This window comes from Lepus europaeus, chromosome 1, assembly GCF_033115175.1.
Source record: "Lepus europaeus isolate LE1 chromosome 1, mLepTim1.pri, whole genome shotgun sequence".
NCBI lineage: Eukaryota > Metazoa > Chordata > Mammalia > Lagomorpha > Leporidae > Lepus > Lepus europaeus.
In genome coordinates, this window is record NC_084827.1 from 179,110,733 (window position 1) to 179,132,719 (window position 21,987).

The 21,987-nt window shown below is 63.9% G+C and overlaps 1 protein-coding gene across 1 annotated transcript in view; it reads left to right on the forward strand.

Moving 5' to 3' along the window:
* Positions 1-20,914, forward strand: part of SH3BP4 (SH3 domain binding protein 4) — a 70,313-nt gene extending 49,399 nt beyond the window's left edge. Inside the window, exons 2-5 of the mRNA XM_062193781.1 lie at positions 1,571-1,797; positions 9,055-11,414; positions 17,677-17,865; positions 18,776-20,914. Coding sequence (XP_062049765.1) covers positions 1,680-1,797; positions 9,055-11,414; positions 17,677-17,865; positions 18,776-19,000 — 2,892 coding nt within the window. The 5' untranslated portion in view covers positions 1,571-1,679 and the 3' untranslated portion in view covers positions 19,001-20,914. The remainder of the gene's footprint in view (positions 1-1,570; positions 1,798-9,054; positions 11,415-17,676; positions 17,866-18,775) is intronic.
* The last annotated feature ends 1,073 nt before the right edge of the window (positions 20,915-21,987 follow it).

The following is a 21,987-nucleotide window of genomic DNA, read 5'->3' on the forward strand; positions in this document are numbered from 1 at the left end:
CAGTCCACAGCTCCCAAGAGCCCCCCCGCCGTGCCTCGCCCTGCCCCTGTAGTAGCCATCACCTGCCTGAGAGCTGACCCGGGCCATAAGCAACAGCGTCAGCCCCCGGCCCCTCCTGATGGTGAAGGGTCAGGCTCCATTCGGACTAGAAAACCCTAGAACGGAAGTCGGGTGGGCGGGGTGGCGTGCTGGGGGCCCCAGGATGGCAGCTTTGCCCCTTCTGATTCTGCGTCTCGTCCCCACCACGTCTCGCCTTACCCAGGCACCGCAGGCTGGACAGGAGGGAGACTTGGAGGCTGGGGGTCCAGGGCCCTCCTGCTGGCTTCACCGTGTGCTCACAGGGGTGGGGGAGTCGCTGGGGTCTCCAGTGAAAGCCCTGGTTCCTTCCCACCCAGATGACCTCCTCTGAACCTGACCACCCCGGCACCTGGAGGTTGGGGCTTCAGCTGGTCCCTGGGGAGGCACATGCAGTCCACGACATGAGCCATTGTCCCTCCGAGACCCCTGCAGGGGTCTAGCCTCTAGGCCTCCATGGGCGGGAAGCCCCCTTTGAGTCCTGGGGAGCTGGGACCCCCGCTGTACCGGTGCCGGCCAAGGAGTGGGGCCAACATCCCGTTGCCCTGCTGCACGTCCCACACCCTCGCGTGGATCACCTGACGTGGATCACCTCACATAACCTTCCCACACATCAAATGAGAACCGCGCTCGAGCAGGCTGAGGCTAGGTGGGGCCTGAGGCTAGGTGGGGCCAGGCCGGAACCAGCACTGACTCTGTCTGGCGCAGGAGCCCCAGGGGGGTTGGGAGTGGCCAGGTCAGCTTCCCGGAACACCCCTGAGGGCCTCCTCCACACCTTGCCTGGGTGTGGGTCTGCACAGAGCCCTCCAGGGATAAGGGGCCTGGGACTGAGTCACCTGGAAGTGGCTGCACGGCCTCGGCTGCCCACTTCTCTGGGGGAGGTGGAGGGTGCTGCTCCGAAGTCAGCTCTCGCTGGTCCCCGTGTGCCGTTGGCGGGCCACCGCGGGGGTCACCCCAGAGCCGGCCACCTGCGCTGGAGCTCGTGTGCCCCTCCCAGCAAAAGGAGCTGGGGGGCCTTGGAGTTGTCTCTGGCTGGGAAGCGACATTGGCGGGTCAAGAGGTCAGCCCGTCTCCTCTGGCTGTGTATGACCATGGGGTGTTCTCGTGGCTGTCTCTGTGGGGTATGGGCGGCTCTCGGGAGCTTGTGCTGGGAGCATCTCCTCTGAGCACTACCGGGGCGTGGAGTCGCCGCCGTTCCTCCCCCAGGACCCACAGTCTGTGCTGCGGACAGAGAGGCCACTTCTCCTCTCCTGAGCCCTGGCACTGGCCGCGGGCACGCACGGTCCTGTCCTGTCTCACTCTGGTGAGTGGGCAGCCAGGTGCCGGCACACCTGGGCCAGGAGCTCTGCGCGGGAGCCGAGGGGACCACCCGGAGTGGGCTCAGCGGCCAGGCAGCACGTGCCATGCCGCTCTCGGCCCGGGGAGAAAGAACCGGGGCTTTCTGCCCTGGAAAGCTCTTGCTCACGGAGTGTCCTTCCCCCCTCCCTCCTCCCAGGGGCCAGCTCCCCGCCTGGCTGACAGCACTGTGTAGGGCAGGTGCCACTGCAGGAGCCGCAGGCCGAGGAGACATGGACCCCTAGCGGCTCGCCCGGGTGGAGTGCGACATGGCGGCGCAGCGGATCCGAGCGGCCAACTCCAGCGGCCTCCCGCGGTGCAAGTCCGAGGGGACCCTGATGGACCTGAGCGAGGGGTTTCCGGAGACGAGCCTCAGTGACGTCAAAGGTGAGCGGGGCTGGGGAGGACGGCGGGCACTGCCAGAGCTCTCAGACCTGAGCCTTTCTCGGTCAGCCAGTCAAGCTGATGGAGTTAGAGTTCCAGCCTCTTCAGCGTGTTAAAGATCCGGCCCCGAAGTGGCAGGCACTGGGCTTTGGTGTTGGGAGAGCTTCTGATGTCCCCGCAGTGACGAAAGCCTTCTTAACACGGAACGCAGTGTTTCTCCTGACCGCAGACGGGTTGGAGGCGTTGCTGTAGAACCCCCAAACCGGGTGCACTCGCCCGACGAGCAGCTCAATCGCTGACGTCGGGGTGGGGGAGAAAGCAGGTGTTTATGGCAAAGCTCGGAGCAAGGAGCCGGCAGCCGGCACTTACTTCCGGGCTCCCAGGGAGTTAGGGGAAAGGTCTTGCAGACTGAAACCGGGCTGGACTGCGTGACCAGCTCGTGTCCAGATTCCTGGTTGCTCCGTGCAGCTCGGGGCCTTCCTCGGATTGGCCGGCGATGTCGTGCTCTTTAGGGAATTTGTGGCGGCCAGGTGGGCTCTGGTCGGCCTGGGGGTTATGAGAGGGTGGCAGCTGCATCCTGCCCGGCCCTGGAATTCCCCTGCACAAACCACCCCTGGCCAACACCGGCCATGAGGGTCTTATCTATGGGAGAAGCAGATGACTCCTTGAGTCCCTGATTAGAACCTGGGAAGGCAGCTGGGTCGCTCCCTCGGGCCAGTGAATTCCTTTAGGCCAAGGACAGGAAGGACACCTTGGGCTGCGGGAGACCGACCAGAGGCTGGGTCCAGCCTTTACATTATGGGCGTTCTGTTTTGGTGACTGTAGGTGGGGGGCCCGGTGGTACCGAGATACAGGGGAAAGCAGGCAAGTTGGAGACTCGCCAGAGAACAGAAGGGTGGTCTAGGCAGGGGTCAGCAGCCATTCCCTGTAGAGGGTCTCAGTGAATGCAGCTGCGAGCTCACAGGGAGGTCACGATGTGGACAGCGGTGGCCGTGCCGTCAGCCAGGTTTGCATGGGGACACCGCAGCCAGGAGTGATGTTCCCACGGTGACCCGGTCCCCATCAGCCATTTCCCGGGAGCAGTGAACGGCTGTGCTTCACGTTTGCAGGGTCCTGGTCACAGCTGCTCAGCTCTGCCCCTGGGGTTGTGTCCCAGAGCGAGTCCGTCTGTGGAAACAGGCAGCCCTGTTGGGCCCAAGGTCGTGGGTTAGAGGACACCCCAGGGTTTCGCCATTCCAGGTGCCCAGGGCTCTCTGGAGGCCTCAGAACTGAGTGAGCGGGAACACCTGTCTCCCAGACGCTGGGGTGGGCCCTGGTGAGCCTTTCTTCTCCTGGGTGTCCACCCTGATCCCACAGGGCCACGCTCGCTCCCTGGTGCTGTGGGCGGCGTGGTAGCATCAATGTCCCCTCTGTGGGGCCGCGCTCGTGGCTGTCGCCTGCTGCACCGTGCAGGACACAGTCGAGTAGCCGGAGCCGCGGGAACTCTGAGGATGTCCTGACCAGAGAGACCAAGTGGGCGTTGCTGAGGCCGTGGGACCGTGTGCTTGCTGTCTCCAGGGAAGGGCCTGGTTTTCCTGTAGCCCAGATAGCTCATAGCCCAGCTGGTCCAGAAGGTGGGAGCGTGAACTGTGGGCCCGGATGTGGACCCGAGAGGCGGAACTTTGAAAGTGACCACAGCGACCAGCGGGCAAGGCTGCTGCCTCCATACGGGGAGGCCGGGTGGGAGGAGGCAGAAGGCCTGGCCGCCTGGGGCGTGGGGAGGGGGCTCATCCACTTGAGGGTCCAAGGTTGGGTGGGCCCTCGGGCCCTCATTCCGTGCCCAGAGGGCCCTGGGTGACACAGGCAGCTTCCAGCCAGGAGCCTGCCCCGGCCCCCCGTTCCTGCCATGGCTCCGCTGTGGGGCCTCTGCCCTCCTTGTGGAATCTGTGGGGTCTCTGCCCTCCTTGCTTTGCTACATAAGTGCTCAGGCAGGCAGGTGGGGAATGCATCACTCAGGGCTACCAGGGACCCTGGACAGTGCTGCCCGGAATCCAGTGCGGTGGAAGTGGGTGGGGACTTCCCAGCTCTGGATGGACAGGAGCCCTCCCCCGAGCCCCGCTGCCTGGTGGCCGGTGGCTGACGCACGGAGACCCCTCTGCAGAAGGGAGGCCCCTGCTGGGGTCCCCGCGGGGAGGAGGCTGTTGCCCCGGGACAAGCCTGGTCTCTGAGTGAATGTGTTGCTGCCTCTTCTGAGAGGAGCGCGTGGGGTCTTCAGTAAAACCACTGTGGCCCCTTGGTCTGGGAACGCCGAGATGGGGATTCCGGGCTCTGCATGAGCTCAGTTGCTCTGGGTTTGTTTTTTTTGTTTTGTTTTGTTTTAATTTTTGACAGGCAGAGTGGACAGTAGAGGGAGACAGAGAGAAAGGTCTTCCTTTTTGCCGTTGGTTCACCCTCCAACGGCCGCCCTGGTAGGCGTGCTGCGGCCAGCGCACCGCGCCGTTCCGATGGCAGGAGCCAGGTGCTTATCCTGGTCTCCCATGGGGTGCAGGGCCCAAGCACTTGGGCCATCCTCCACTGCCCTCCCTGGCCACAGCAGAGAGCTTGCCTGGAAGAGGGGCAGCCGGGACAGAATCCGGTGCCCCAACCGGGACTAGAACCCAGTGTGCCGGCGCCACAAGGCAGAGGATTAGCCTGTTAAGCCATGGCGCCGGCCATGCTCTGGGTTTTTAATTCTGAAAGTGTAACGGTAAGGAGTGATTCCAGGCTGCATAGTAAAGGTTCTAATGAGACTTTAATGGCAAGCAAGCCGTATTTAATTTCCATCTGGGTTTTTCATAATTTGTTTATTTGAAAGGTAGAGTTACAGAGAGGCAGAGAGAGAGAGAGAAAGAGAGAGAGAGCGAGCGAGCGGTCTTCTATCCACTGGCTCACTCCCCAAATGACCACAACAGCCACAGCTGTGCTGATCCAAAGCCAGGAGCCAGGAGCTTCCTCTGGGTCTCCCACATGGGTGCAGGGACCCAAGGACGTGGGCCGTCTTCCACAGCTTTCCCAGGCCATAGCAGAGAGCTGGATCGGAAGTGGAGCCGCCAGGACAAGAACCGGTGCCCATAAGGGATGCCGGCACTGCAGGAGCAGCTTTACCCGCTACGCCACAGCGCCAGCCCCTCCGTTTGGTTTTTATTTCTACCTGCAGTAGACGTGTCAAGGAAACAAAGCACCAGAAAGGGGCGGGAACAGCTTGGGCGTCCCCTGAGCCCGGGGCCATCTTGCTCCTGCCCACCTCGCTCTGAGCCGCTGGGGCCAGGGTGACCAGGTGTTCCTCCTCCCAGCCTGTCCGGGCCGGCTCCTCTCAGCACACATGTACTGAACCCTCACGGAGAAGCTTGGAGCTTCACGCACCATTTTCTTCCCTCTACCAGTTCCGTTTGCGCCCGTCCCTTCCCTTCCATGGCACGTGATTTGTTGGTTGTGATTTTACACCCGGGGTGGGGGTGGTCCGACTCTGCCTGTGGCCACCCCCATGATCCCATGACAGGGGTGTGGCTCCTGCCTGGGAGGTAGCAGCTCACCCACGAAACCAATGAGCACGGCCACGGACGCACCACACAGCCACGACCAGGATGGGCTGCGATGGAGCTGTGTTCCCACTGTTTATTTATTTGAGAGGCAGAGAGGGAGCGAACTCCCACCTGCTGGCCCACTCCGCAGATGCCCAAGCCACGAGCGAAGCCAGGAGTCAGGAACTCCAGCCGGCTCTCCCACGTGAGGGGCGGGGACACGACTGCTGTGGCCAGCGCTGGGAATAGAACCCAGAGTGCAGAACAGAACTCTGCATGGGGTGTGGGTACCTTGCCTTCGTTCCAGCCCCCGCCCCAGAGCCCACGTCCTGATGAGATTTTACACACGTGAGGTGCCTGGGAGGGAGGCTTCCTTCCTTCCCTTCTGAGGTCTTGGCCGGGACCCCTGGGAGAAAAGGGTAACAAGGACAAAGCGTGCAGACTCGCTCCGTGCCTGCCTTCCCGTGACCCAGAGCCTTCGTAAGGACGTGAAAACCCAAGAAGAGTTCAGCCAGCGTGTTTCTGTGCTGGGTGTGAGAAGTGTGCAGAGTGGGGAGGGATTCCCTGGGGCCAAAAGACGGGAGCTGCGCATGCTGAGCCTGGGGACCAGCGAGGCTGTGTGCTCGGATCCCCCCGTCTGTCCGTTCCCCCAGCTCTGGGGAGGACGCCTCACACAGGAGGCTCCTGCACCTGCTCCCCACGTTGCTGTGAGTCAGAGCATCCAAGGAGCCTCCTGCAGTGCCAGCATCCCGTGTGGGCACTGGTTCCTGTCCCAGCTGCTCCACTTCCAGTCCAGCTCCCTGCCATGACCTGGGAGAAGCAGTGGAAGATGGCCCAAGTGCTTGGACCCCTGCCACCCAGGTGGGAGACCCGGATGGAGTTCGGCTCCCGGTTTTGACCTGGCCTAGGCCTGGCCATTGCAGCCATTTGGGGAATGCACCAGTGGATGGAAGATATCTCTCTCTCTCTTTCTCTGTGTGTGTCTCTGTAAAAAAAAAAAAAAAAAAATCAACTATATTCAAGGTGCCCTTGGGTTAGCACGTCCTGAACCCCACCAGCTACAGAAGTGTCGTGGAGAAAATCCAATGAGGCGGGGGCTGGAGCTGTGTGTTCTCAGGTGAGCGCTGTGAGTCCTACAAAGGGCTGAGCGTCGTTACGCTGAGCGTCTCATCCGCAGCCTCTCGCCGCTGTATTAATCCTCCCCTGGCCTTGGGGAAGGAGGCTGCTTCTCTATGGTGGGGGTCAGGCTCCAGAGACTCCACCCACACCCCGACACAGGGTCTGGGAGGCTGATCCATACCGCATCAGGTCTTGGGCTCCTCCCACAGTCGCCCTCCCTTAGCTCAGTCTCCCCGTCCTGCTCCCATGGCTGCAAACCAGCCTCCTGAAGTCAGCTCCCGAGAGCATGGTGTGGCCGCCCCGCTGGTCCCTGATGGCCGGCCTCCACTGGTCCCTGATGGCCGGCCCCTCTGGCCCCTGATGGCCGGCCTCCACTGGTCCCTGATGGCCGGCCTCCACTGGCCCCTGATGGCCGGCCTCCACTGGTCCCTGATGGCCGGCCTCCACTGGTCCCTGATGGCCGGCCTCCACTGGTCCCTGATGACCGGCCCCTCTGGTCCCTGATGGCCGGCCTCCACTGGCCCCTGATGGCCGGCCTCCACTGGTCCCTGATGGCCGGCCTCCACTGGTCCCTGATGGCCGGCCTCCACTGGTCCCTGATGGCCGGCCTCCACTGGTCCCTGATGGCCGGCCTCCACTGGTCCCTGATGGCCGGCCTCCACTGGTCCCTGATGACCGGCCTCCACTGGCCCCTGATGGCCGGCCCCTCTGGTCCCTGATGGCCGGCCCCCCTGGTCCCTGATGGCCGGCCTCCACTGGTCCCTGATGACCGGCCTCCACTGGCCCCTGATGGCCGGCCTCCACTGGCCCCTGATGGCCGGCCTCCACTGGTCCCTGATGGCCGGCCCCCCTGGTCCCTGATGACCGGCCCCCCTGGTCCCTGACGACCAGTCTCCACTGGTCCCTGACGGCCGGCCCCTCTGGTCCCTGATGGCCGGCCTCCACTGGTCCCTGATGGCCGGCCCCCCTGGTCCCTGATGGCCGGCCTCCACTGGTCCCTGATGGCCGGCCCCCCCTGGTCCCTGATGACCGGCCCCCCTGGTCCCTGATGGCCGGCCCCCCTGGTCCCTGATGGCCGGCCTCCACTGGTCCCTGATGGCCGGCCCCCCCTGGTCCCTGATGACCGGCCCCCCTGGTCCCTGATGGCCGGCCCCCCTGGTCCCTGATGGCCGGCCTCCACTGGTCCCTGATGGCCGGCCCCCCCTGGTCCCTGATGACCGGCCCCCCTGGTCCCTGATGGCCGGCCCCCCTGGTCCCTGATGGCCGGCCTCCACTGGTCCCTGATGGCCGGCCCCCCCTGGTCCCTGATGACCGGCCCCCCTGGTCCCTGATGGCCGGCCCCCCTGGTCCCTGATGACCAGCCCCCCCTGGTCCCTGATGGCCGGCCCCCCTGGTCCCTGATGACTGGCCATCTCTGCTCGTCTGCACGGGCAGCTTTAAGAGGAGGAATCATTTGTGATGGGAAGCGGACTCTCAACAGATCGTGCAAGGGAGCCGGAGCAGCGGTCCTGGGCACCAGTGGGCGGGCTCATGTCCATCAGCAGGACTTTCTCTGCCCCCGTGGGAGGGAAGACCCTCGGCTGTAGAACACACATGTGTCGTCTTTCAGAACTCGCCGCTTACTAAGTTTTCTTAAGATTTATTTATTTATTTATTTATGCAAAAGGCAGTTGCATACAGAGAGAGAGAGAGAGCTTCCATCTGCTGGTTCACTCCCGAAATGGCCACAATGGCCAGGGCTGGGCCAGGCTAGAGCCAGGAGCCAGTAGCTCCATCCGGGTCTCCCACATGGGTGCAGGAACCCAAACAATTGGGCCATCTCCTGCTGCTTTCCCCGGCACCTGAGCAGGGAGCTGGATCAGAGCAAAGCAGCTGGGCTCAAAACGGGGCCCATACAGGATTCACACAACGCGGGGCGGGTAAACCCGCCACTCCAGGACGCGGACCCGGGAGGGGGGGTATTTTTGCTGTTATAATTGCTGTGATGGTAATGTAAGTAGTTTAACTCCAAGAAGCCCAAACCGGCTTGATTCCCTCTTCTAAAGCCTTAGAATTTTGCAGACCGCATCAACAGTTGCTCGGTCGTGACCCCGACCTCTGGTGGGCCCGGTGTGGGGGAGGGTCCATTTGCACGCTGCAGTTTTGAAGGATGGTGAGAGACGGACAGAGACTGACCTTGGAGGTCATGTGCACTTGGGGAGCAGTTAGGGAGCAGCGGGTTGGACGTGGCCGTGCAGGAGCCAGGCCTGCTCTCCGGGAGCTGCCCACGCGGTATCGCAAGGACCCCGCGAGGCCCTTCATTTCCGGTCCCCAGGCTCCTGACGGCCCACTTGCCAAGAAAGTCACACACAGCCTGGCTCTCTGTGGAGGAGCAGTTCTGAGCTAGAGGATGCCTGGCCACGTCTGGGGAGATGCCAGGAGCCCAGGGACTGTGCGAGGCTTCTCCTGGGCCATCCCTGTCCGACCGACGTGGCCCAGGTAGGCAGGGAGCCGGCCGAGCAGTTCCTTGGCTCAGTGGAACCCACACCAGGGTTTGCCTCGGGCGCGCCGGCGGCTGTCCCCCGGCCTGGCCTCACCGCCTGTCTCTTTGTGTTCCGCGCAGTGCCTTCCCCCAGTGCCTTGCTCGCGGACAGCCCCACGCCGTTCGGGAACGCGAAGGAAGTGATCGCCATCAGGGACTACTGCCCGACCAACTTCACCACCCTGAAGTTCTCCAAGGGCGACCACCTGTACGTGCTGGACACGTCGGGCGGCGAGTGGTGGTACGCGCACAACACCACCGAGATGGGCTACATCCCCGCCTCCTACGTGCAGCCGCTCAACTATCGGAACTCCACCCTGAGCGACAGCGGCATGATCGACAACCTGCCCGACAGCCCGGACGAGGCGGCCCGGGAGCTGGACCTGCTGGGGACGTGGGCAGGCGAGCAGAGGGGCCCGGGCAGGGTGCACAGCAACAACCCGTTCTGGACCGGCGTCCAGACGAACCCCTTCCTGAACGGGGGTGTGGCGGGCGTGCCCAGCCTGGACGAGCTGAACCCCAGGAGCACCGTGGACTTGCTGCTTTTTGACACCGGTGCCCCCTCGTTTACCGAATCCAGCTCAGCCACCACCAACAGCACCGGCAACATCTTCGATGAGCTCCCGGCCACCAGCGGGCAGCCGGCGGAGGCGCCGGCCCGGCGGGACAACCCCTTCTTCAGGAGCAAGCGCTCCTACAGCCTGTCGGAGCTCTCGGTCCTGCAGGCCAAGGCGGACGCGCCCGCCTCCGCTGGCTTCTTCACGGGGCTCAAGTCCCCGGCCCCCGAGCAGTTCCAGAGCCGGGAGGATTTCCGAACTGCCTGGCTGAACCACCGGAAGCTGGCCCGGTCTTGCCACGACTTGGACCTGCTGGGCCAGAGCCCCGGCTGGGGCCAGACCCAAGCCGTGGAGACGAACATCGTGTGCCGGCTGGACAGCTCGGGGGGCGCCGTGCAGCTGCCCGACACCGGCATCAGCATCCACGTGCCCGAGGGCCACGTGGCGCCTGGGGAGACGCAGCAGATCTCCATGAAGGCGCTGCTGGACCCGCCCCTGGAGCTCAACAGCGACAAGTCCAGCAGCGTGAGCCCCGTCGTGGAGGTCCGGCTCAGCAACCTGGAGGTGAGGACCTTCCTCACCCTGGAGATGAAGGTCTCCGCCGAGGTGAAGGGCGACCTCTACAGCAAGAGCGCCGTGGGCCTGCAGTGCCTGCGGAGTGACGCCAAGGAAGGCCCATACGTCGCTGTGCCACTCGCCTACAGCTACGGGGACACGGTCCAGGTGCAGCTGGACAACCTGGAGCCCTGTATGTACCTGGCCGTCGTCGCCCACGGCCCCAGCATCCTCTACCCCGCCACCGTGTGGGACTTCATCAACAAGAGGGTCACCGTGGGTCTCTACGGCCCCAAGCACGTGCACCCCTCCTTCAAGACGGTCGTGACCATTTTCGGGCACGACTGCGCCCCAAAGACGCTCCTGGTCAGCGAGGTCACCCGCCAGGCGCCCAGCCCCGCGCCCGTGGCGCTGCAGCTGTGGGGCCGGCACCAGTTCACCCTGTCCCGGCCCCAGGACCTCACCGTCTGCATGTTCTCCAACATGACCAACTACGAGGTCAAGGCCAGCGAGCAGGCCAAGGTCGTGCGAGGCTTCCAGATGAGGCTGGGCCGCGTGAGCCGCCTCATCTTCCCCATCGCCTCCCACAACCCCGGCGAGCTGTCCGACTTCACGCTGCGGGTGCAGGTCAAGGACGACCAGGAGGCCATCCTGACGCAGTTCTGCGTGCAGACGCCGCCGCCGCCCCCCAAGGGCGCCGGCAAGCCGGCGGGGCCCCGGCGCTTCCTCAAGAAGAACGAGGTGGGCAAGATCATCCTGTCGCCGTTCGCCGCCGCCGCCAAGTACCCGACGTTCCAGGACCGGCCGGTGTCCAGCCTGAAGCTGGGCAAGCTGCTGAAGACGGTGGTGCGGCAGAGCAAGAACCACTACCTGCTGGAGTACCGCAAGGGCGACGTGGTGGCCCTGCTCAGCGAGGAGCGCGTGCGGCTCCGGGGCCAGCTGTGGACCAAGGAGTGGTACATCGGCTACTACCAGGGCCGGGTGGGCCTGGTGCACGCCAAGAACGTGTTGGTGCTGGGCAAGTGCAGGCCGGGCCTGGTGGCGGGGCCCGAGCTGAGCACCGCCGTGCTGCTGGAGCAGATCCTGCGGCCGTGCAAGTTCCTCACCTACATCTACGCCTCGGTGCGCACGCTGCTCATGGAGAACATCAGCAGCTGGCGCGCCTTCGCGGACGCCCTGGGCTACGGCAACCTGCCGCTCACCTTCTTCTGCCGGGCCGAGCTGGACAGCGAGCCGGAGCGCGTGGCCTCGGTGCTGGAGAAGCTCAAGGAGGACTGCAACAGCGCCGAGAACAAGGACCGCAAGTCCTTCCAGAAGGAGCTCATGATGGTGAGTGGCCGGCCTGGGATGCCCCGCGCCCGTGCGGCCGGCCGGGCTTGGAGTGGGCTCCCCGGGGTCGGCGTCTGCGTGGGTGTGATCCCAGGAGCCCCCATGGGGAAGCCCGCTCCAGCGTCTCCCCATCCTGCACTCGGAGCCTCCTGGCTGGCTCGGCACCGACTGGGGAGGCAGGTGCAGACGGGCGGTGCTGCAGCCACCCAGGTTTAGCGCGCTCCGGGTCAGATCCCAGGCAGGGTCGGTGACTCTGAGTTTTCCTAAAGATTCCCGGCCCCAGAGCCCGGCTCTGTTGGGATGCGAGTCCTTCTCAGAGCCTCCAGCGGTTCTCGGGGACATGGTGGCCTCTTCCCTCGCTTGCGTGTGTGAAGCGGGCAGTGGGGACAGCCTTGTTCTGTCGGCACAGAAGCAGGAAGTTACGCGTCACATCTCTGGGCTCCACGCGGCCTGTGGGCCAGCACAGAAGTTCATCTTGGACCCTTCTCCAGCCCCTCCCCACCCGCACCCCCATGCAGGGCACAGGGAAGGTCTGGGAGAAGCTCAGTCCCATGCCTGTCCCCGTGGCCATGCGGGAACCCGTGGTAGACGCTGTCCATCCACTGCCTCCCGGGGAAGCCCATGCTGCTCCCACGCTCCTGGGCCCGGCCATCGCTGCTTCTGGTTCTTTACAAAGAAAATTCTACAACATTCTCAGGCGCAGGTGGGTTCTCAGGTGCAGGGGGTTCTCAGTCACAGGTGCATCCCTTTGCTGTTCCGCCGACTCCACAGGCCTCTTGTGAGATGACCCGTGTGTCCCCACGCCTCCCCGCCCACTTCCCTGCCCAGTACCTGCCGCTGTGCCCACACATCTCGGCGCACAGCAGCCAGGTGTGTCTGTGGGGGGACCCAGGTGTGCAGTTGGGGTTTGCACCCTGCACGTGCCGACGCCCCTGTTTGCAGAGTGTGGGTGGGGTGGGCGTGGAGAGATGCTTCCTCTGACGGCAACCACAGTGAAGTGGCAGATGAGAACCTCGGATTTCCCCGGCGGGGCGTGGGGACGTGGAGTGGATATGGAGGTTAGAAGGGCAGCCTTGCCCGCATGGCGCTGCCCCTGGTGTCCCTAGGGGTCTCTGTGGCAGCAGCTCTGGTGGAGGGGGAGCCACAGGGCACCAGAGGGGCCTTCCTAGGCCCTAGCTTGATCCAGCTCCAGAGATACCTTGTGGCCTCCATCAGCTGTCACCACCTGTGAGAGAAGTTTCCAGAAGCTTGGGCCAGACCACATGGCCTGGTTGCCTCCAGGGCTGGATGAGCTCTAGGGGCTGAGACCGTACCTCCCTCCCAGGGAGAGCCCCCGTGGACCGTGCCCTCCCTGCAGCTGAGAGCTGTCACTTGCATGGGCAAAGGTGAAAAACCAAAGAGCCCGGGGCCGGTGCTGACCGGCACTGACCGGTGCCGACCAGCAGTGACAGAGTGCTGGGCCACCGGCCTCTGCGCTGCCACCCTCCTGATTTGAGCGCTTCCCCTGAAGACCTCGGTGCCCACCCCTTTGGGTCAGCTTGGTGATGCTCGCTCGGGAGAGAGCTGGTGTGCTGAGGGGTGGGGGCCAGGGAGCAGGAAGGGAAACCTGCCTGGGCTGCAGCTTCGCCCGGAGGCAAGGCCAGGTTCATGGGCATCGATGAAACCGGTTTTGCAGTGTCCCCCTCCCCCGTGTGAGTGAGTTGTCAGCAGGTGGATTGGGGGTTGCCAGGCCTCCGGCGGGCACACTGCCCTGACCCGGCAGAGTGTGGAGGGGCACTGGAGACAGGTGTTTGCTCCCTGCAGCTTGGCACTTGAGGGAGGTGGAGTGTCCGCCAGCCCAGCCCCGCACTCCCTCTGCCCGGCCGTGTCCGCTCACGTCCAGTTGCGTCCGGCCAGGCAGCTCCACAGGCCCGCTTTCAGGATCGCCTTCTGTGGGTTGTCTGGGCCCCTGGGTTTAGGTGAACTGGAAAGGGTGAAGATTTGGGTCTGTGGGGAGTCGGGAAGGAACCCGACCAGAGGTGGCGCCTCCTCCCCTGCCCCTCGGGCCCTGGAAGCCCACCCCAGCAGCCTCTGCCCCCAGCCTTCCCGGTGCCGCCCAGCTCCCTCTCAGAAGCGCTGCCCCGTGCCCCAGGCGTCCACCCACCTCTTCCCGTGGGATCATCCTCACAGTGGCTGTGTGCTCCCACGAGCAGGGACCCTCAGGTCCTCCATGCATGAGTGACAGGTGCCTGAATGGTAGCAAGGCCTGAGCCTGGGGGCCAGGGGCCGGGGGAGGGGCTGCCTGGGACTTGGGGTGGGGGCTGATGTTTGTGTTTTACTCAGTGGGAGTTGCGGGGGCTCAGGATGGGGGAGGTTGGTGGGCTTTGCACCCAGGTTGGCCCAACTTGTGTGTCCCACCCCTCGACCCCTCCCCCAGTCTCTGAGCCGCCGTGAGGCGAAGTCAGGCCCCCTCCAGTGTAGTTCCTCCAGGAACCAGCGGCCGGAGGTGGGAGAGGCCTGACCCGCTCACCCCGGCTTCTCCTCTCATTCGGCACTGCGGGCTCTTCCTCTCGAGCAGGGCTGCTGTGCTAGACACGCCTGATGCGGGGAGCCCTTTCGCCATCACCCCACTTCTGACTTCAGAGCAGGCTGTCCGGGGTCAGCACTGCAGCTGGCTCCGGCCCCTGGCCGAGCTGGGCACCCCCGCACCCCGCTCCGAGCCCCTCACCCTGGCCCCCGAGTGAGAACTCACCCTCAGCAAGCTGCCCTTGGGAGAGCAGCGCTCGCTCTGTCTGCTGGGGCCTCAGCCCTGCCGAGCCCCGCGGGCCGCTCTCCCCTGCAGCACGTGCCCCCACGCATGGACATGCAGCCCCCACGGGTGGGACACTCAGCCTGGTGGCTTTGTGTGCCATGCCACCTTGGGGAAGGAGGGTTTTCAGTGTCTGCCGGGAGGCCCACCCTGGTCCCACGTCTCCATGAGTGGTCAGCCCATTCCAGAGACATAAAAGCCATTGGTGACACCGTAGTCCGCGTCACCTTTAAGAGCCTGGGGTGACAGGAACTGTTGCCAGGTGACCACACTAAATCCGCCTTCCTCACTTTGGGACCCTTGGGGTGTTTTTTTTTTTTTTAAAGATTTATTTTATTTATTTGAAAAACAGATTTACATAGAGAGGTAGACACACGCACGCACACGTGCACGCACACGCACATGCACACACAGAGATCTTCCATCCAGGTTCACTCCCCAAATGGCAGCAACGGCTGGAGCTGAGCTGATCCGAAGCTGATCCGAGCTGAGCTTCCTCCCGGTCTCCCACGTGGGTGCAGGGGCCCAAGGACATGGGCCATCCATTGCTTTCCCAGGCCATAGCAGGGGCTAGAACAGCAGTGTGGCAGCCGGGACTCAAACTGGCACCTGTATGGGATGCCGACGCTGCAGGCCTGGCCTGGGCTTTAAACCCATTGTGCCACAGCGCCGGCCCTGGGACCCTCGGGTTTCGTGGTTGGGCTTGTGTTTTGTGAAGGGGCAGAAAGAGGTTTTTGGGGTGTGCACCCTCTGACGTGCCCAGAGGGTCTTGGGAAGGAATCCTGAGTGGATTCTACTGATGTGGATTTGTGCAGAGTGCTGTGAAGACCGCGGGGGAGGGAAGATCACGCAGTTGTGCCCCGACGTGGCCTGGGTGACCCCCATCTCCCTAGAGGGGAGAGGAGGTGGCAGGTGGGACCCCAAGGAGCCAGCTCTTAAGGACCAGCCGTGTTTTCCTTCCATGCTTGGTGGTGGTTCTCGGGCTGTACCGTAGTAGTTATGCCCCACGGTGCCTGTTCCTGTGGCTGGGAGGATGGGGGGGCTGCTGGAGACCCTGGAGGCAGGGAGACCACCCATGGTGGCTTCAGAGCCTCAAGGAGGAGTTCCCAGGGGCTCCTGGAGGGAGCGCGGTTTGCTGATGGCTGCGGGGAGGTGGCTTCCCGGGGTGGGGGGGCTCTTGGGGACTTTTCTCTGAGAAGGAGGGAAGGAGGTGCCGGAACACCCAAACGGAGGGGGGGAGGTGCATTTGGGATTAGAGCCGGGCTGAAACGGGACAGGCACACGCTAACGGCAACAGGCACACACTAACAAGAACAGACACGTGCCAGCAGGAACAGACACACGTCAACGGGACCAAGGGGGCAGTGAGAGCTGCAGACGGCGCGGGGGGACCCGGTCACTCTCTGGGACCTGGAAGTCTCCCTAATCCTGCAGGGGAGGAGGCAGTTAGCAGACAGCTGTGCATTTGCCTTATTTAAACATTTACTTGTTCATTTATGTGAGAGGCAGACCTCCCATCCACTGACACCTGCAGCGGCCTGAGCCGGACCAAGCTAAGGTTGGGAGCCGGGAGCTCCATCCGGGTTCTCCATGTGGGTGGCCAGGTCTCAAGTACTGGAGCCCTCACCTGCTGCCTCCCAGGTGGTGCAGTAGGAACCGGAGCCAGGGGTCACACCCAGGCCCTGCAGGAGGGGAGTGGGGGCCTTCACCCCTCAGCCAAGCGCCCGCCCCCGACTCTGCACACAGACAAGTCCCTGGGGATCCCCTCTGAGCAGCCCCGAAGCAGAGCCGCTCGGCTGTGAATGTGGGAGAGGAGGGGGCAGGCTGGGCCGTGGGGGCCAGGATCCCCCTGAGAACAGAGGCCGGGTCGGCGTTCAGCAAAACCCAGAAGTGCACTGTGCTGGGTTTTCCTGAGTGCGTCTCTCGGGTCTGTGCACGTGCCGCGTGTGGCTGGCGGGTGGCTGCCAGGGGGCCCCGTGCACAGAGCCGAGCAGCCCTTTGGGGCCAGAAGCACGTCCTCTGTGCCCTTGGGCTGGCTCAGATGAACCCCTCCCAGCCACGATCAGCAGGGTGCTTTCTGGCGCACCTGTGCGTCCCTGGGGGTGCTCCCAGGGAGCCACGGGGACGAGGTTCCCAGAGCTTGAGGCTTCTGTTGTAAGACTTGGTGAGCTCCTCGGATTTGCCGTTTTTTAAAAAAAATTGCACAGCGCAGGCAGCTTTGTAAGAAACCTTCCAGCGCTGAGCTGGAAGCTGGGCAAGTGGAGCCCACGTGAGCGAGTCAAAGCGACCCCCCTGCTGGCACTGGCCGCTGGGCCCCTCATCCACCCTCTGTCCACGTGGCTGCCCTGGGCGGGGTCTGGGCAGGGCCCCAGAGCGACCTGCATTCCTCAGGTCTGTGTGTGTTCTGAGCCGGGCACCTCTGGCACAGGCGGCTTTTGCCCGCTCCGGCAGGGAGCTACTCGAGTCAGAGCAGGTGGTCTTGGTGCATCCTGCTCCCCAGAGACCGGAGCTGCCGGTGCAAGCTGAGCGACTGTCAGCTTCCTGCCTGTCTGGTGCAGCCGCTACCCCAGGCGGGGCTGGCCACGACCTGTCCTGTCCCAGCAGGGCTGTGTGTCCTGTGGGATCCCCCTCCCTGGATCTGTCTTCACCACCGTGAAGACCCCCTGGAGGTCCTCGCAGCTTTGCCCAGACAGCAGTCCCGCTGAGTCGGGGACCCAGGTCCTGTTTCCGGCCTCCGGGCCCCTCTCGTGTGGCCGCTGGCTTCTTGGTGGGCAGCCTCAGCCTCGGCGCGGCCCTCAAGTCTTCTAGATGCTTCCTGGGCTCAGCTGCAGACCCTTTCCGAGCCCCCCGCTCTGCGTCCGCCCCGCTCATCCTCCCAGGCTCCCATGGCTGCAGGCCGTGCTGTCTGTGTGGACGGCGGCATCGCCTTGCCCCGTGCCAGTGGGATCAGGGCAGACAGCTGGGCCCCACGTTCACCCTCTCTGTTCGCTGCCGAGACAAACGGCCATGCACATGGGGGTGAAAGGCGGACACTGACTCTCCCGCAGTCCCAGAGGCCACACGTGCCTCCACGGGCTCCTTCCCTGGCTGTGAGGGCGCCTCCGTGCCAGCCAGCCTCTGCTCACGCTCTCTAGGCTGTGGCCACGTGGTCCAGTCTCCACCTGCATGCGCACGGCCCCCGGCCCTCCACCTCTGCCCCCATTTCCTCTTCCTGTTGCGCCCAGTCCACCACAGCCTCACCTTAACCAGTTGCTTCTGCAAGTCCCGTCCTGAGTTTCCGGGTGGACGTGAACCTGAGACAGGGCCGCCCTTCAGCCTGCAGGGCCCGGCGCGTACTCCCTTCTCCAGGAGTCCGGCCGTGCCAGGGAGCGCCCAGGCACGGCTTCCAGGCCTGGGAGCCATCGGGGTAGAGAGCCCTCCCCCAGGGCGCTGCGCCCGCCTGTGCCTGCCTCACCTGTGCCTCCGTCTCCCCAGGCGTTACTGAAGATGGACTGCCAGGGCCTGGTGGTCAGACTCATCCAGGACTTCGTGCTGCTGACCACGGCCGTCGAGGTGGCCCAGCGCTGGCGGGAGCTGGCCGAGAAGCTGGCCAAGGTCTCCAAGCAGCAGATGGACGCGTACGAGTCTCCGCACCGGGACAGGAACGGGGTGGTGGACAGCGAGGTGAGCAGGGCCCCTTGCCCACAGCTCCCCCACCACGCGGGGCAGCAGTAAAGGAAAGGCCACTTCACGGCGTGAGCAGGGGGACGCGATGAGGTGAAATGGGGACGTGCGTGCCTCGCGCTCAGGGGGCCCTCATTCTCGGGGGCACGGGCTGGGGGCCCTGGCGCTGAGGGTGGGAAGGCGGGCTCCAGGAGCAGACCTCCTGCCCCCGCTGATCCTGCCTTGAGCTGCCGCCTGTACGCGGAAATGGGGCATCTTTGGGCCCCTGGGACCCATTTCTCTCTGGGTATCTCCCAGAAGCCCACCCAAAGCCGGGGGCCATTTCTAAAGGGACGGCACCACTAGAAAGTGCTGCTGGGATTTCTCGAACCACCATGGCTGCCTCCCAGGCTGTGTGTCGGCAAGAAGCCGGAGGGAGGAGCCGGAGCGGGACCCTGAGCAGGACCCTGCACCAGGTGTGGGGCGCGTCCTCGGGGCCCTGCTGCGTGCTTCCACGGACGTGGACTGGTCTCCCCCAGGCGGCCCTGCCTGTCTGCTCTGTGGGCTTGTTTACTTCTAGGGGTATCACAGGGGTGGCGTCCGGCCTAGAGGTTCAGACACCTGCAGCCCACATCTGGTACCTGGGTTTGAGTCCCGGCCCCAGCTCCCCCTGCTGCACACGCTGAGAGGCAGCAGGTGATGGCTCACACAGTTGGGTCCCTGCCACCCTCAGGTGACCTGGGTTCAGTTCAGGGCTCTCCCAGCTGTTTGGGACATTGGAGGGGTGAAGCAGAGTGGGGGAGCTGTCTCTGCTCCCTGGTGCGTAAGAACAGTGTCACAAATGGTGCCTGCAGGAGCTGGACTAGGGACCAGGGAGCAGGAGGGGACCCCTCACTGGCCCCTAACTTTCTCGTGACACACCCTCCCCCAGGCCATGTGGAAACCCGCCTACGACTTCCTGCTCACCTGGAGCCACCAGATCGGGGACAGCTACCGCGACGTCATCCAGGAGCTGCACGTGGGGCTGGACAAGATGAAGAACCCCATCACCAAGCGCTGGAAGCACCTCACGGGGACTCTGATCCTGGTGAACTCGCTGGATGTCCTGAGGGCGGCCGCCTTCAGCCCCTCAGACCACGAGGACCTGGTGATCTGAGCGGCGCCCCTCCCCGCCCATGCCTGGAGCACAAGCCCACCCACCGCCCGCCAGGTGCCCGGTGCCCTGGGTGCCAGTGCAGTCACCGCGGAGCTGGGGAGGGGCGGGTTTTCGACTGCAGGTCGTTGCCAATCAAATAGCTTTCTGTTCGTCCAGTGTACATTGAATTGGAAAATCACGTTTTTTAATGAATGAGGGGAACATATGAGAAAGGTGGTATCTAATTTTTTAATGGAGCATAAAGGTTTGGAAAAAAAACTTAGGGGCAGATGCTGTTGGTTTTTATGTTGTTCAAAGGCCTTTTTAAATTATGTTCCAGGTGTACATAGGTATTTAAGGGCCGCTGGGGCGATTTCAGAACCCGGCGCCCACCGGACCCTCTCGTCCTCTCCTTGAAGAGAGGCCCGTGGCCACAATCATGCCCGTTTTCCCTGAGAGTCCAGCCCTGCTCTCTCCTCCTGCTGCTGTCTCCTTGGCCTCACTCTCCCCCGCGGTCATCGCAGACTGGGGGTGGGGGGTGTTCCGTGCGCCGCAGTGAACGCCAAGCCCCTTGTGGGCAGGTGACTGCTCTGACACGCTTCTGCCGACAGCGTCGAGAGCAGCTGGGGTGGGGGTGGGGGCGTTGCTGTGAGTGGTGGGGCCTCTGCAGCCCTGGGTGGCCTGGGCACTGTCCCCCTGCAGGGGGTCGGGGACCACTTCCCACAGAGTCCGTCACCTCCTCTGGAGACAGGAGGAGAACCTGGCTGCCGAATCCAAGCCCCGATGGCCTCCTGCCCACCTCAGGCCCCCGCAGAAGTCCCGGTCGGCTCCGGGTGGTACCCTGTGCTGCTGTGCCCACGCGCCGGCCGCCGTGTGCCAAATTCCACTGCTCATCTCACTGAGACCCAGCCGCCTTCCCCTCCTGGTGCACCCAGCTCTCCCCGGAAGTACACAGCACAGGAGAACCACATTCTGTCCAACACAGACGATCCGAGCAGGGCGTCCCCCGGAAAACCAGGAGCCTGGGGAAGGGTCGCGCTAATCAGCTTGCAGCAACTCCGTTGTAGCTCAGCCTGGAGCCTGCCATGTTGAACCCCGCCATTGCCTTGTGCTCGGGGCGTCTCTGAAGGCAGCGAGCGGCGAGGCTGATGGCTGGCAGGTGCCCAGAGGGAGCTGAGCCCCAGAGATGTGCCTGGACCCGCCCTGTCCCCCCCCAGGGCAGGGTGGCACCCTTTGGGGGAGTCCCTGAATCTCATCCCCGCTCACTCTCATCTGGACAGGCAGAGTGGATAGTGAGAGAGAGACAGACAGAGAGAAAGGTCTTCCTTTTTGCCATTGGTTCACCCTCCAATGGCCGCTGTGGCCGGTGCACCGTGCTGATCTGAAGCCAGGAGCCAGGTGCTTCTCCTGGTCTCCCATGTGGGTGCAGGGCCCAAGCATTTGGGGCATCCTCCACTGCACTCCCGGGCCACAGCAGAGAGCTGGACTGGAAGAGGGGCAACCGGGACAGAATCCGGTGCCCCGACCGGGACTAGAACCCGGTGTGCCGGCGCCGCAAGGCAGAGGATTAGCCTGTTAAGCCACGGTGCCGGCCTAAGCTGAGGTCTTGAAACACGTGGATTGCATGGTGTCGTCAACGCAGTCCCGTTGAGGGCTGAGCCACAGTCACGGAGCCACCCTCCCCAACACTGAAGACCCCCAGACTCAAAGGCCAGACTCCCGGACAACCCCTATCACACGACACAGCCTGACGTCCTACGTCTCCGCCCTCTCCCCAGAGACCCCCTCTCTCCTTTCCCCAAAGAAGAAACAAACCAGTTGCACCTTAAACCATGGATGTTTTCCTCAGGGGCTTTACATAGTTTCCTATGCAACATGTCTTGTAGCACAAATTAAATTCTACGAAAGTTGCAGTAAATTTTATTTGGATATTTTAACCTGCTCAGCGTGTGCGTGTTTTCTGTACACAGCCAAACTTTAAGGCGGAACAAAAGTGGAAGGTGGCGCACAGAGCCGTGGCTCCCCCGCTGAGGCCGCCCGGAGGCCAGCGTGACCGTGTTCTTGCTGCTGTGATGGCTCCTGAAACACCAGTGGCCGTGGCGCGGTCACTGCTCGCCGAGTGCACTGTGTCGCCACTGGCCCTGTTTCTCACTCCCACACTCCTGGAACTCACGGCCCCAGCCCCATGGCAGCAAGTCGTGGGCCGAGCGGTTCCCGGGTACCGGGGGCACCTTGCAGCCTGGTAGGCCGACCCCACCCTGGGACTGCGAGAATACTGGGTAGAGGGCAACTCGGGGAAACCACGCCCAGCTGGAGGCCTGAGAAGCTCTGTAACCCAAGGTCCAGAGGCTGAGAGGGAGCCAGCCAGACCAGGAGCCGGTGCATGTGCAGTGTTGACACGGGGGACATGGGACAAGCAGTGCGTGAGCCCCCCAGGTGGCTGGGCCTTCTCTGCTGAGCAGGGCCCGTGTGAGCTCAACCCCATGTACCTTTGGGTCAGTGCTGGCCCCGCCGGCACCCACCAGCCGGGCCCTCGCCCACAGCCCCGCCCAAGGCCCACCAGCCGAGTTGGCACCCATTCTGTGGTTCGGGACAGGGTCCTTTGTGGTCCCCAGACAGCACAGCTAACAGGAGAGGCAGGGGTTTTCACTCTGGATTGTCACAGCCACAGTCCATGATGGGGGCAGGCAGGGGTCCTGGGATGACGCAGGTTCCTTGTTCGTCTGTGTCCGTGTCCACCCCCACTCAGGGCACAGCCGGTGGCCTTGGGGCCCCCACAGACCTCGCATGGCCTTGTCTAACGAGGCTGTGTCCACACAGGCCCCGCTTCTCCATGAGGTCACGTCCATGGTGGTTACGAGTAGGACACACTCGGACCCGTTACACTGCTTCCCAGCTAGGCTGTCTCTGCCCCGGCCCACCTCTGCCCACTGCAGGAGGGGGCTGGCAGGCCCCGTGTCCCAGCAGAGCCATTCTTCTCCCACGCAGGCCATGAGGCCGTCCCCCAG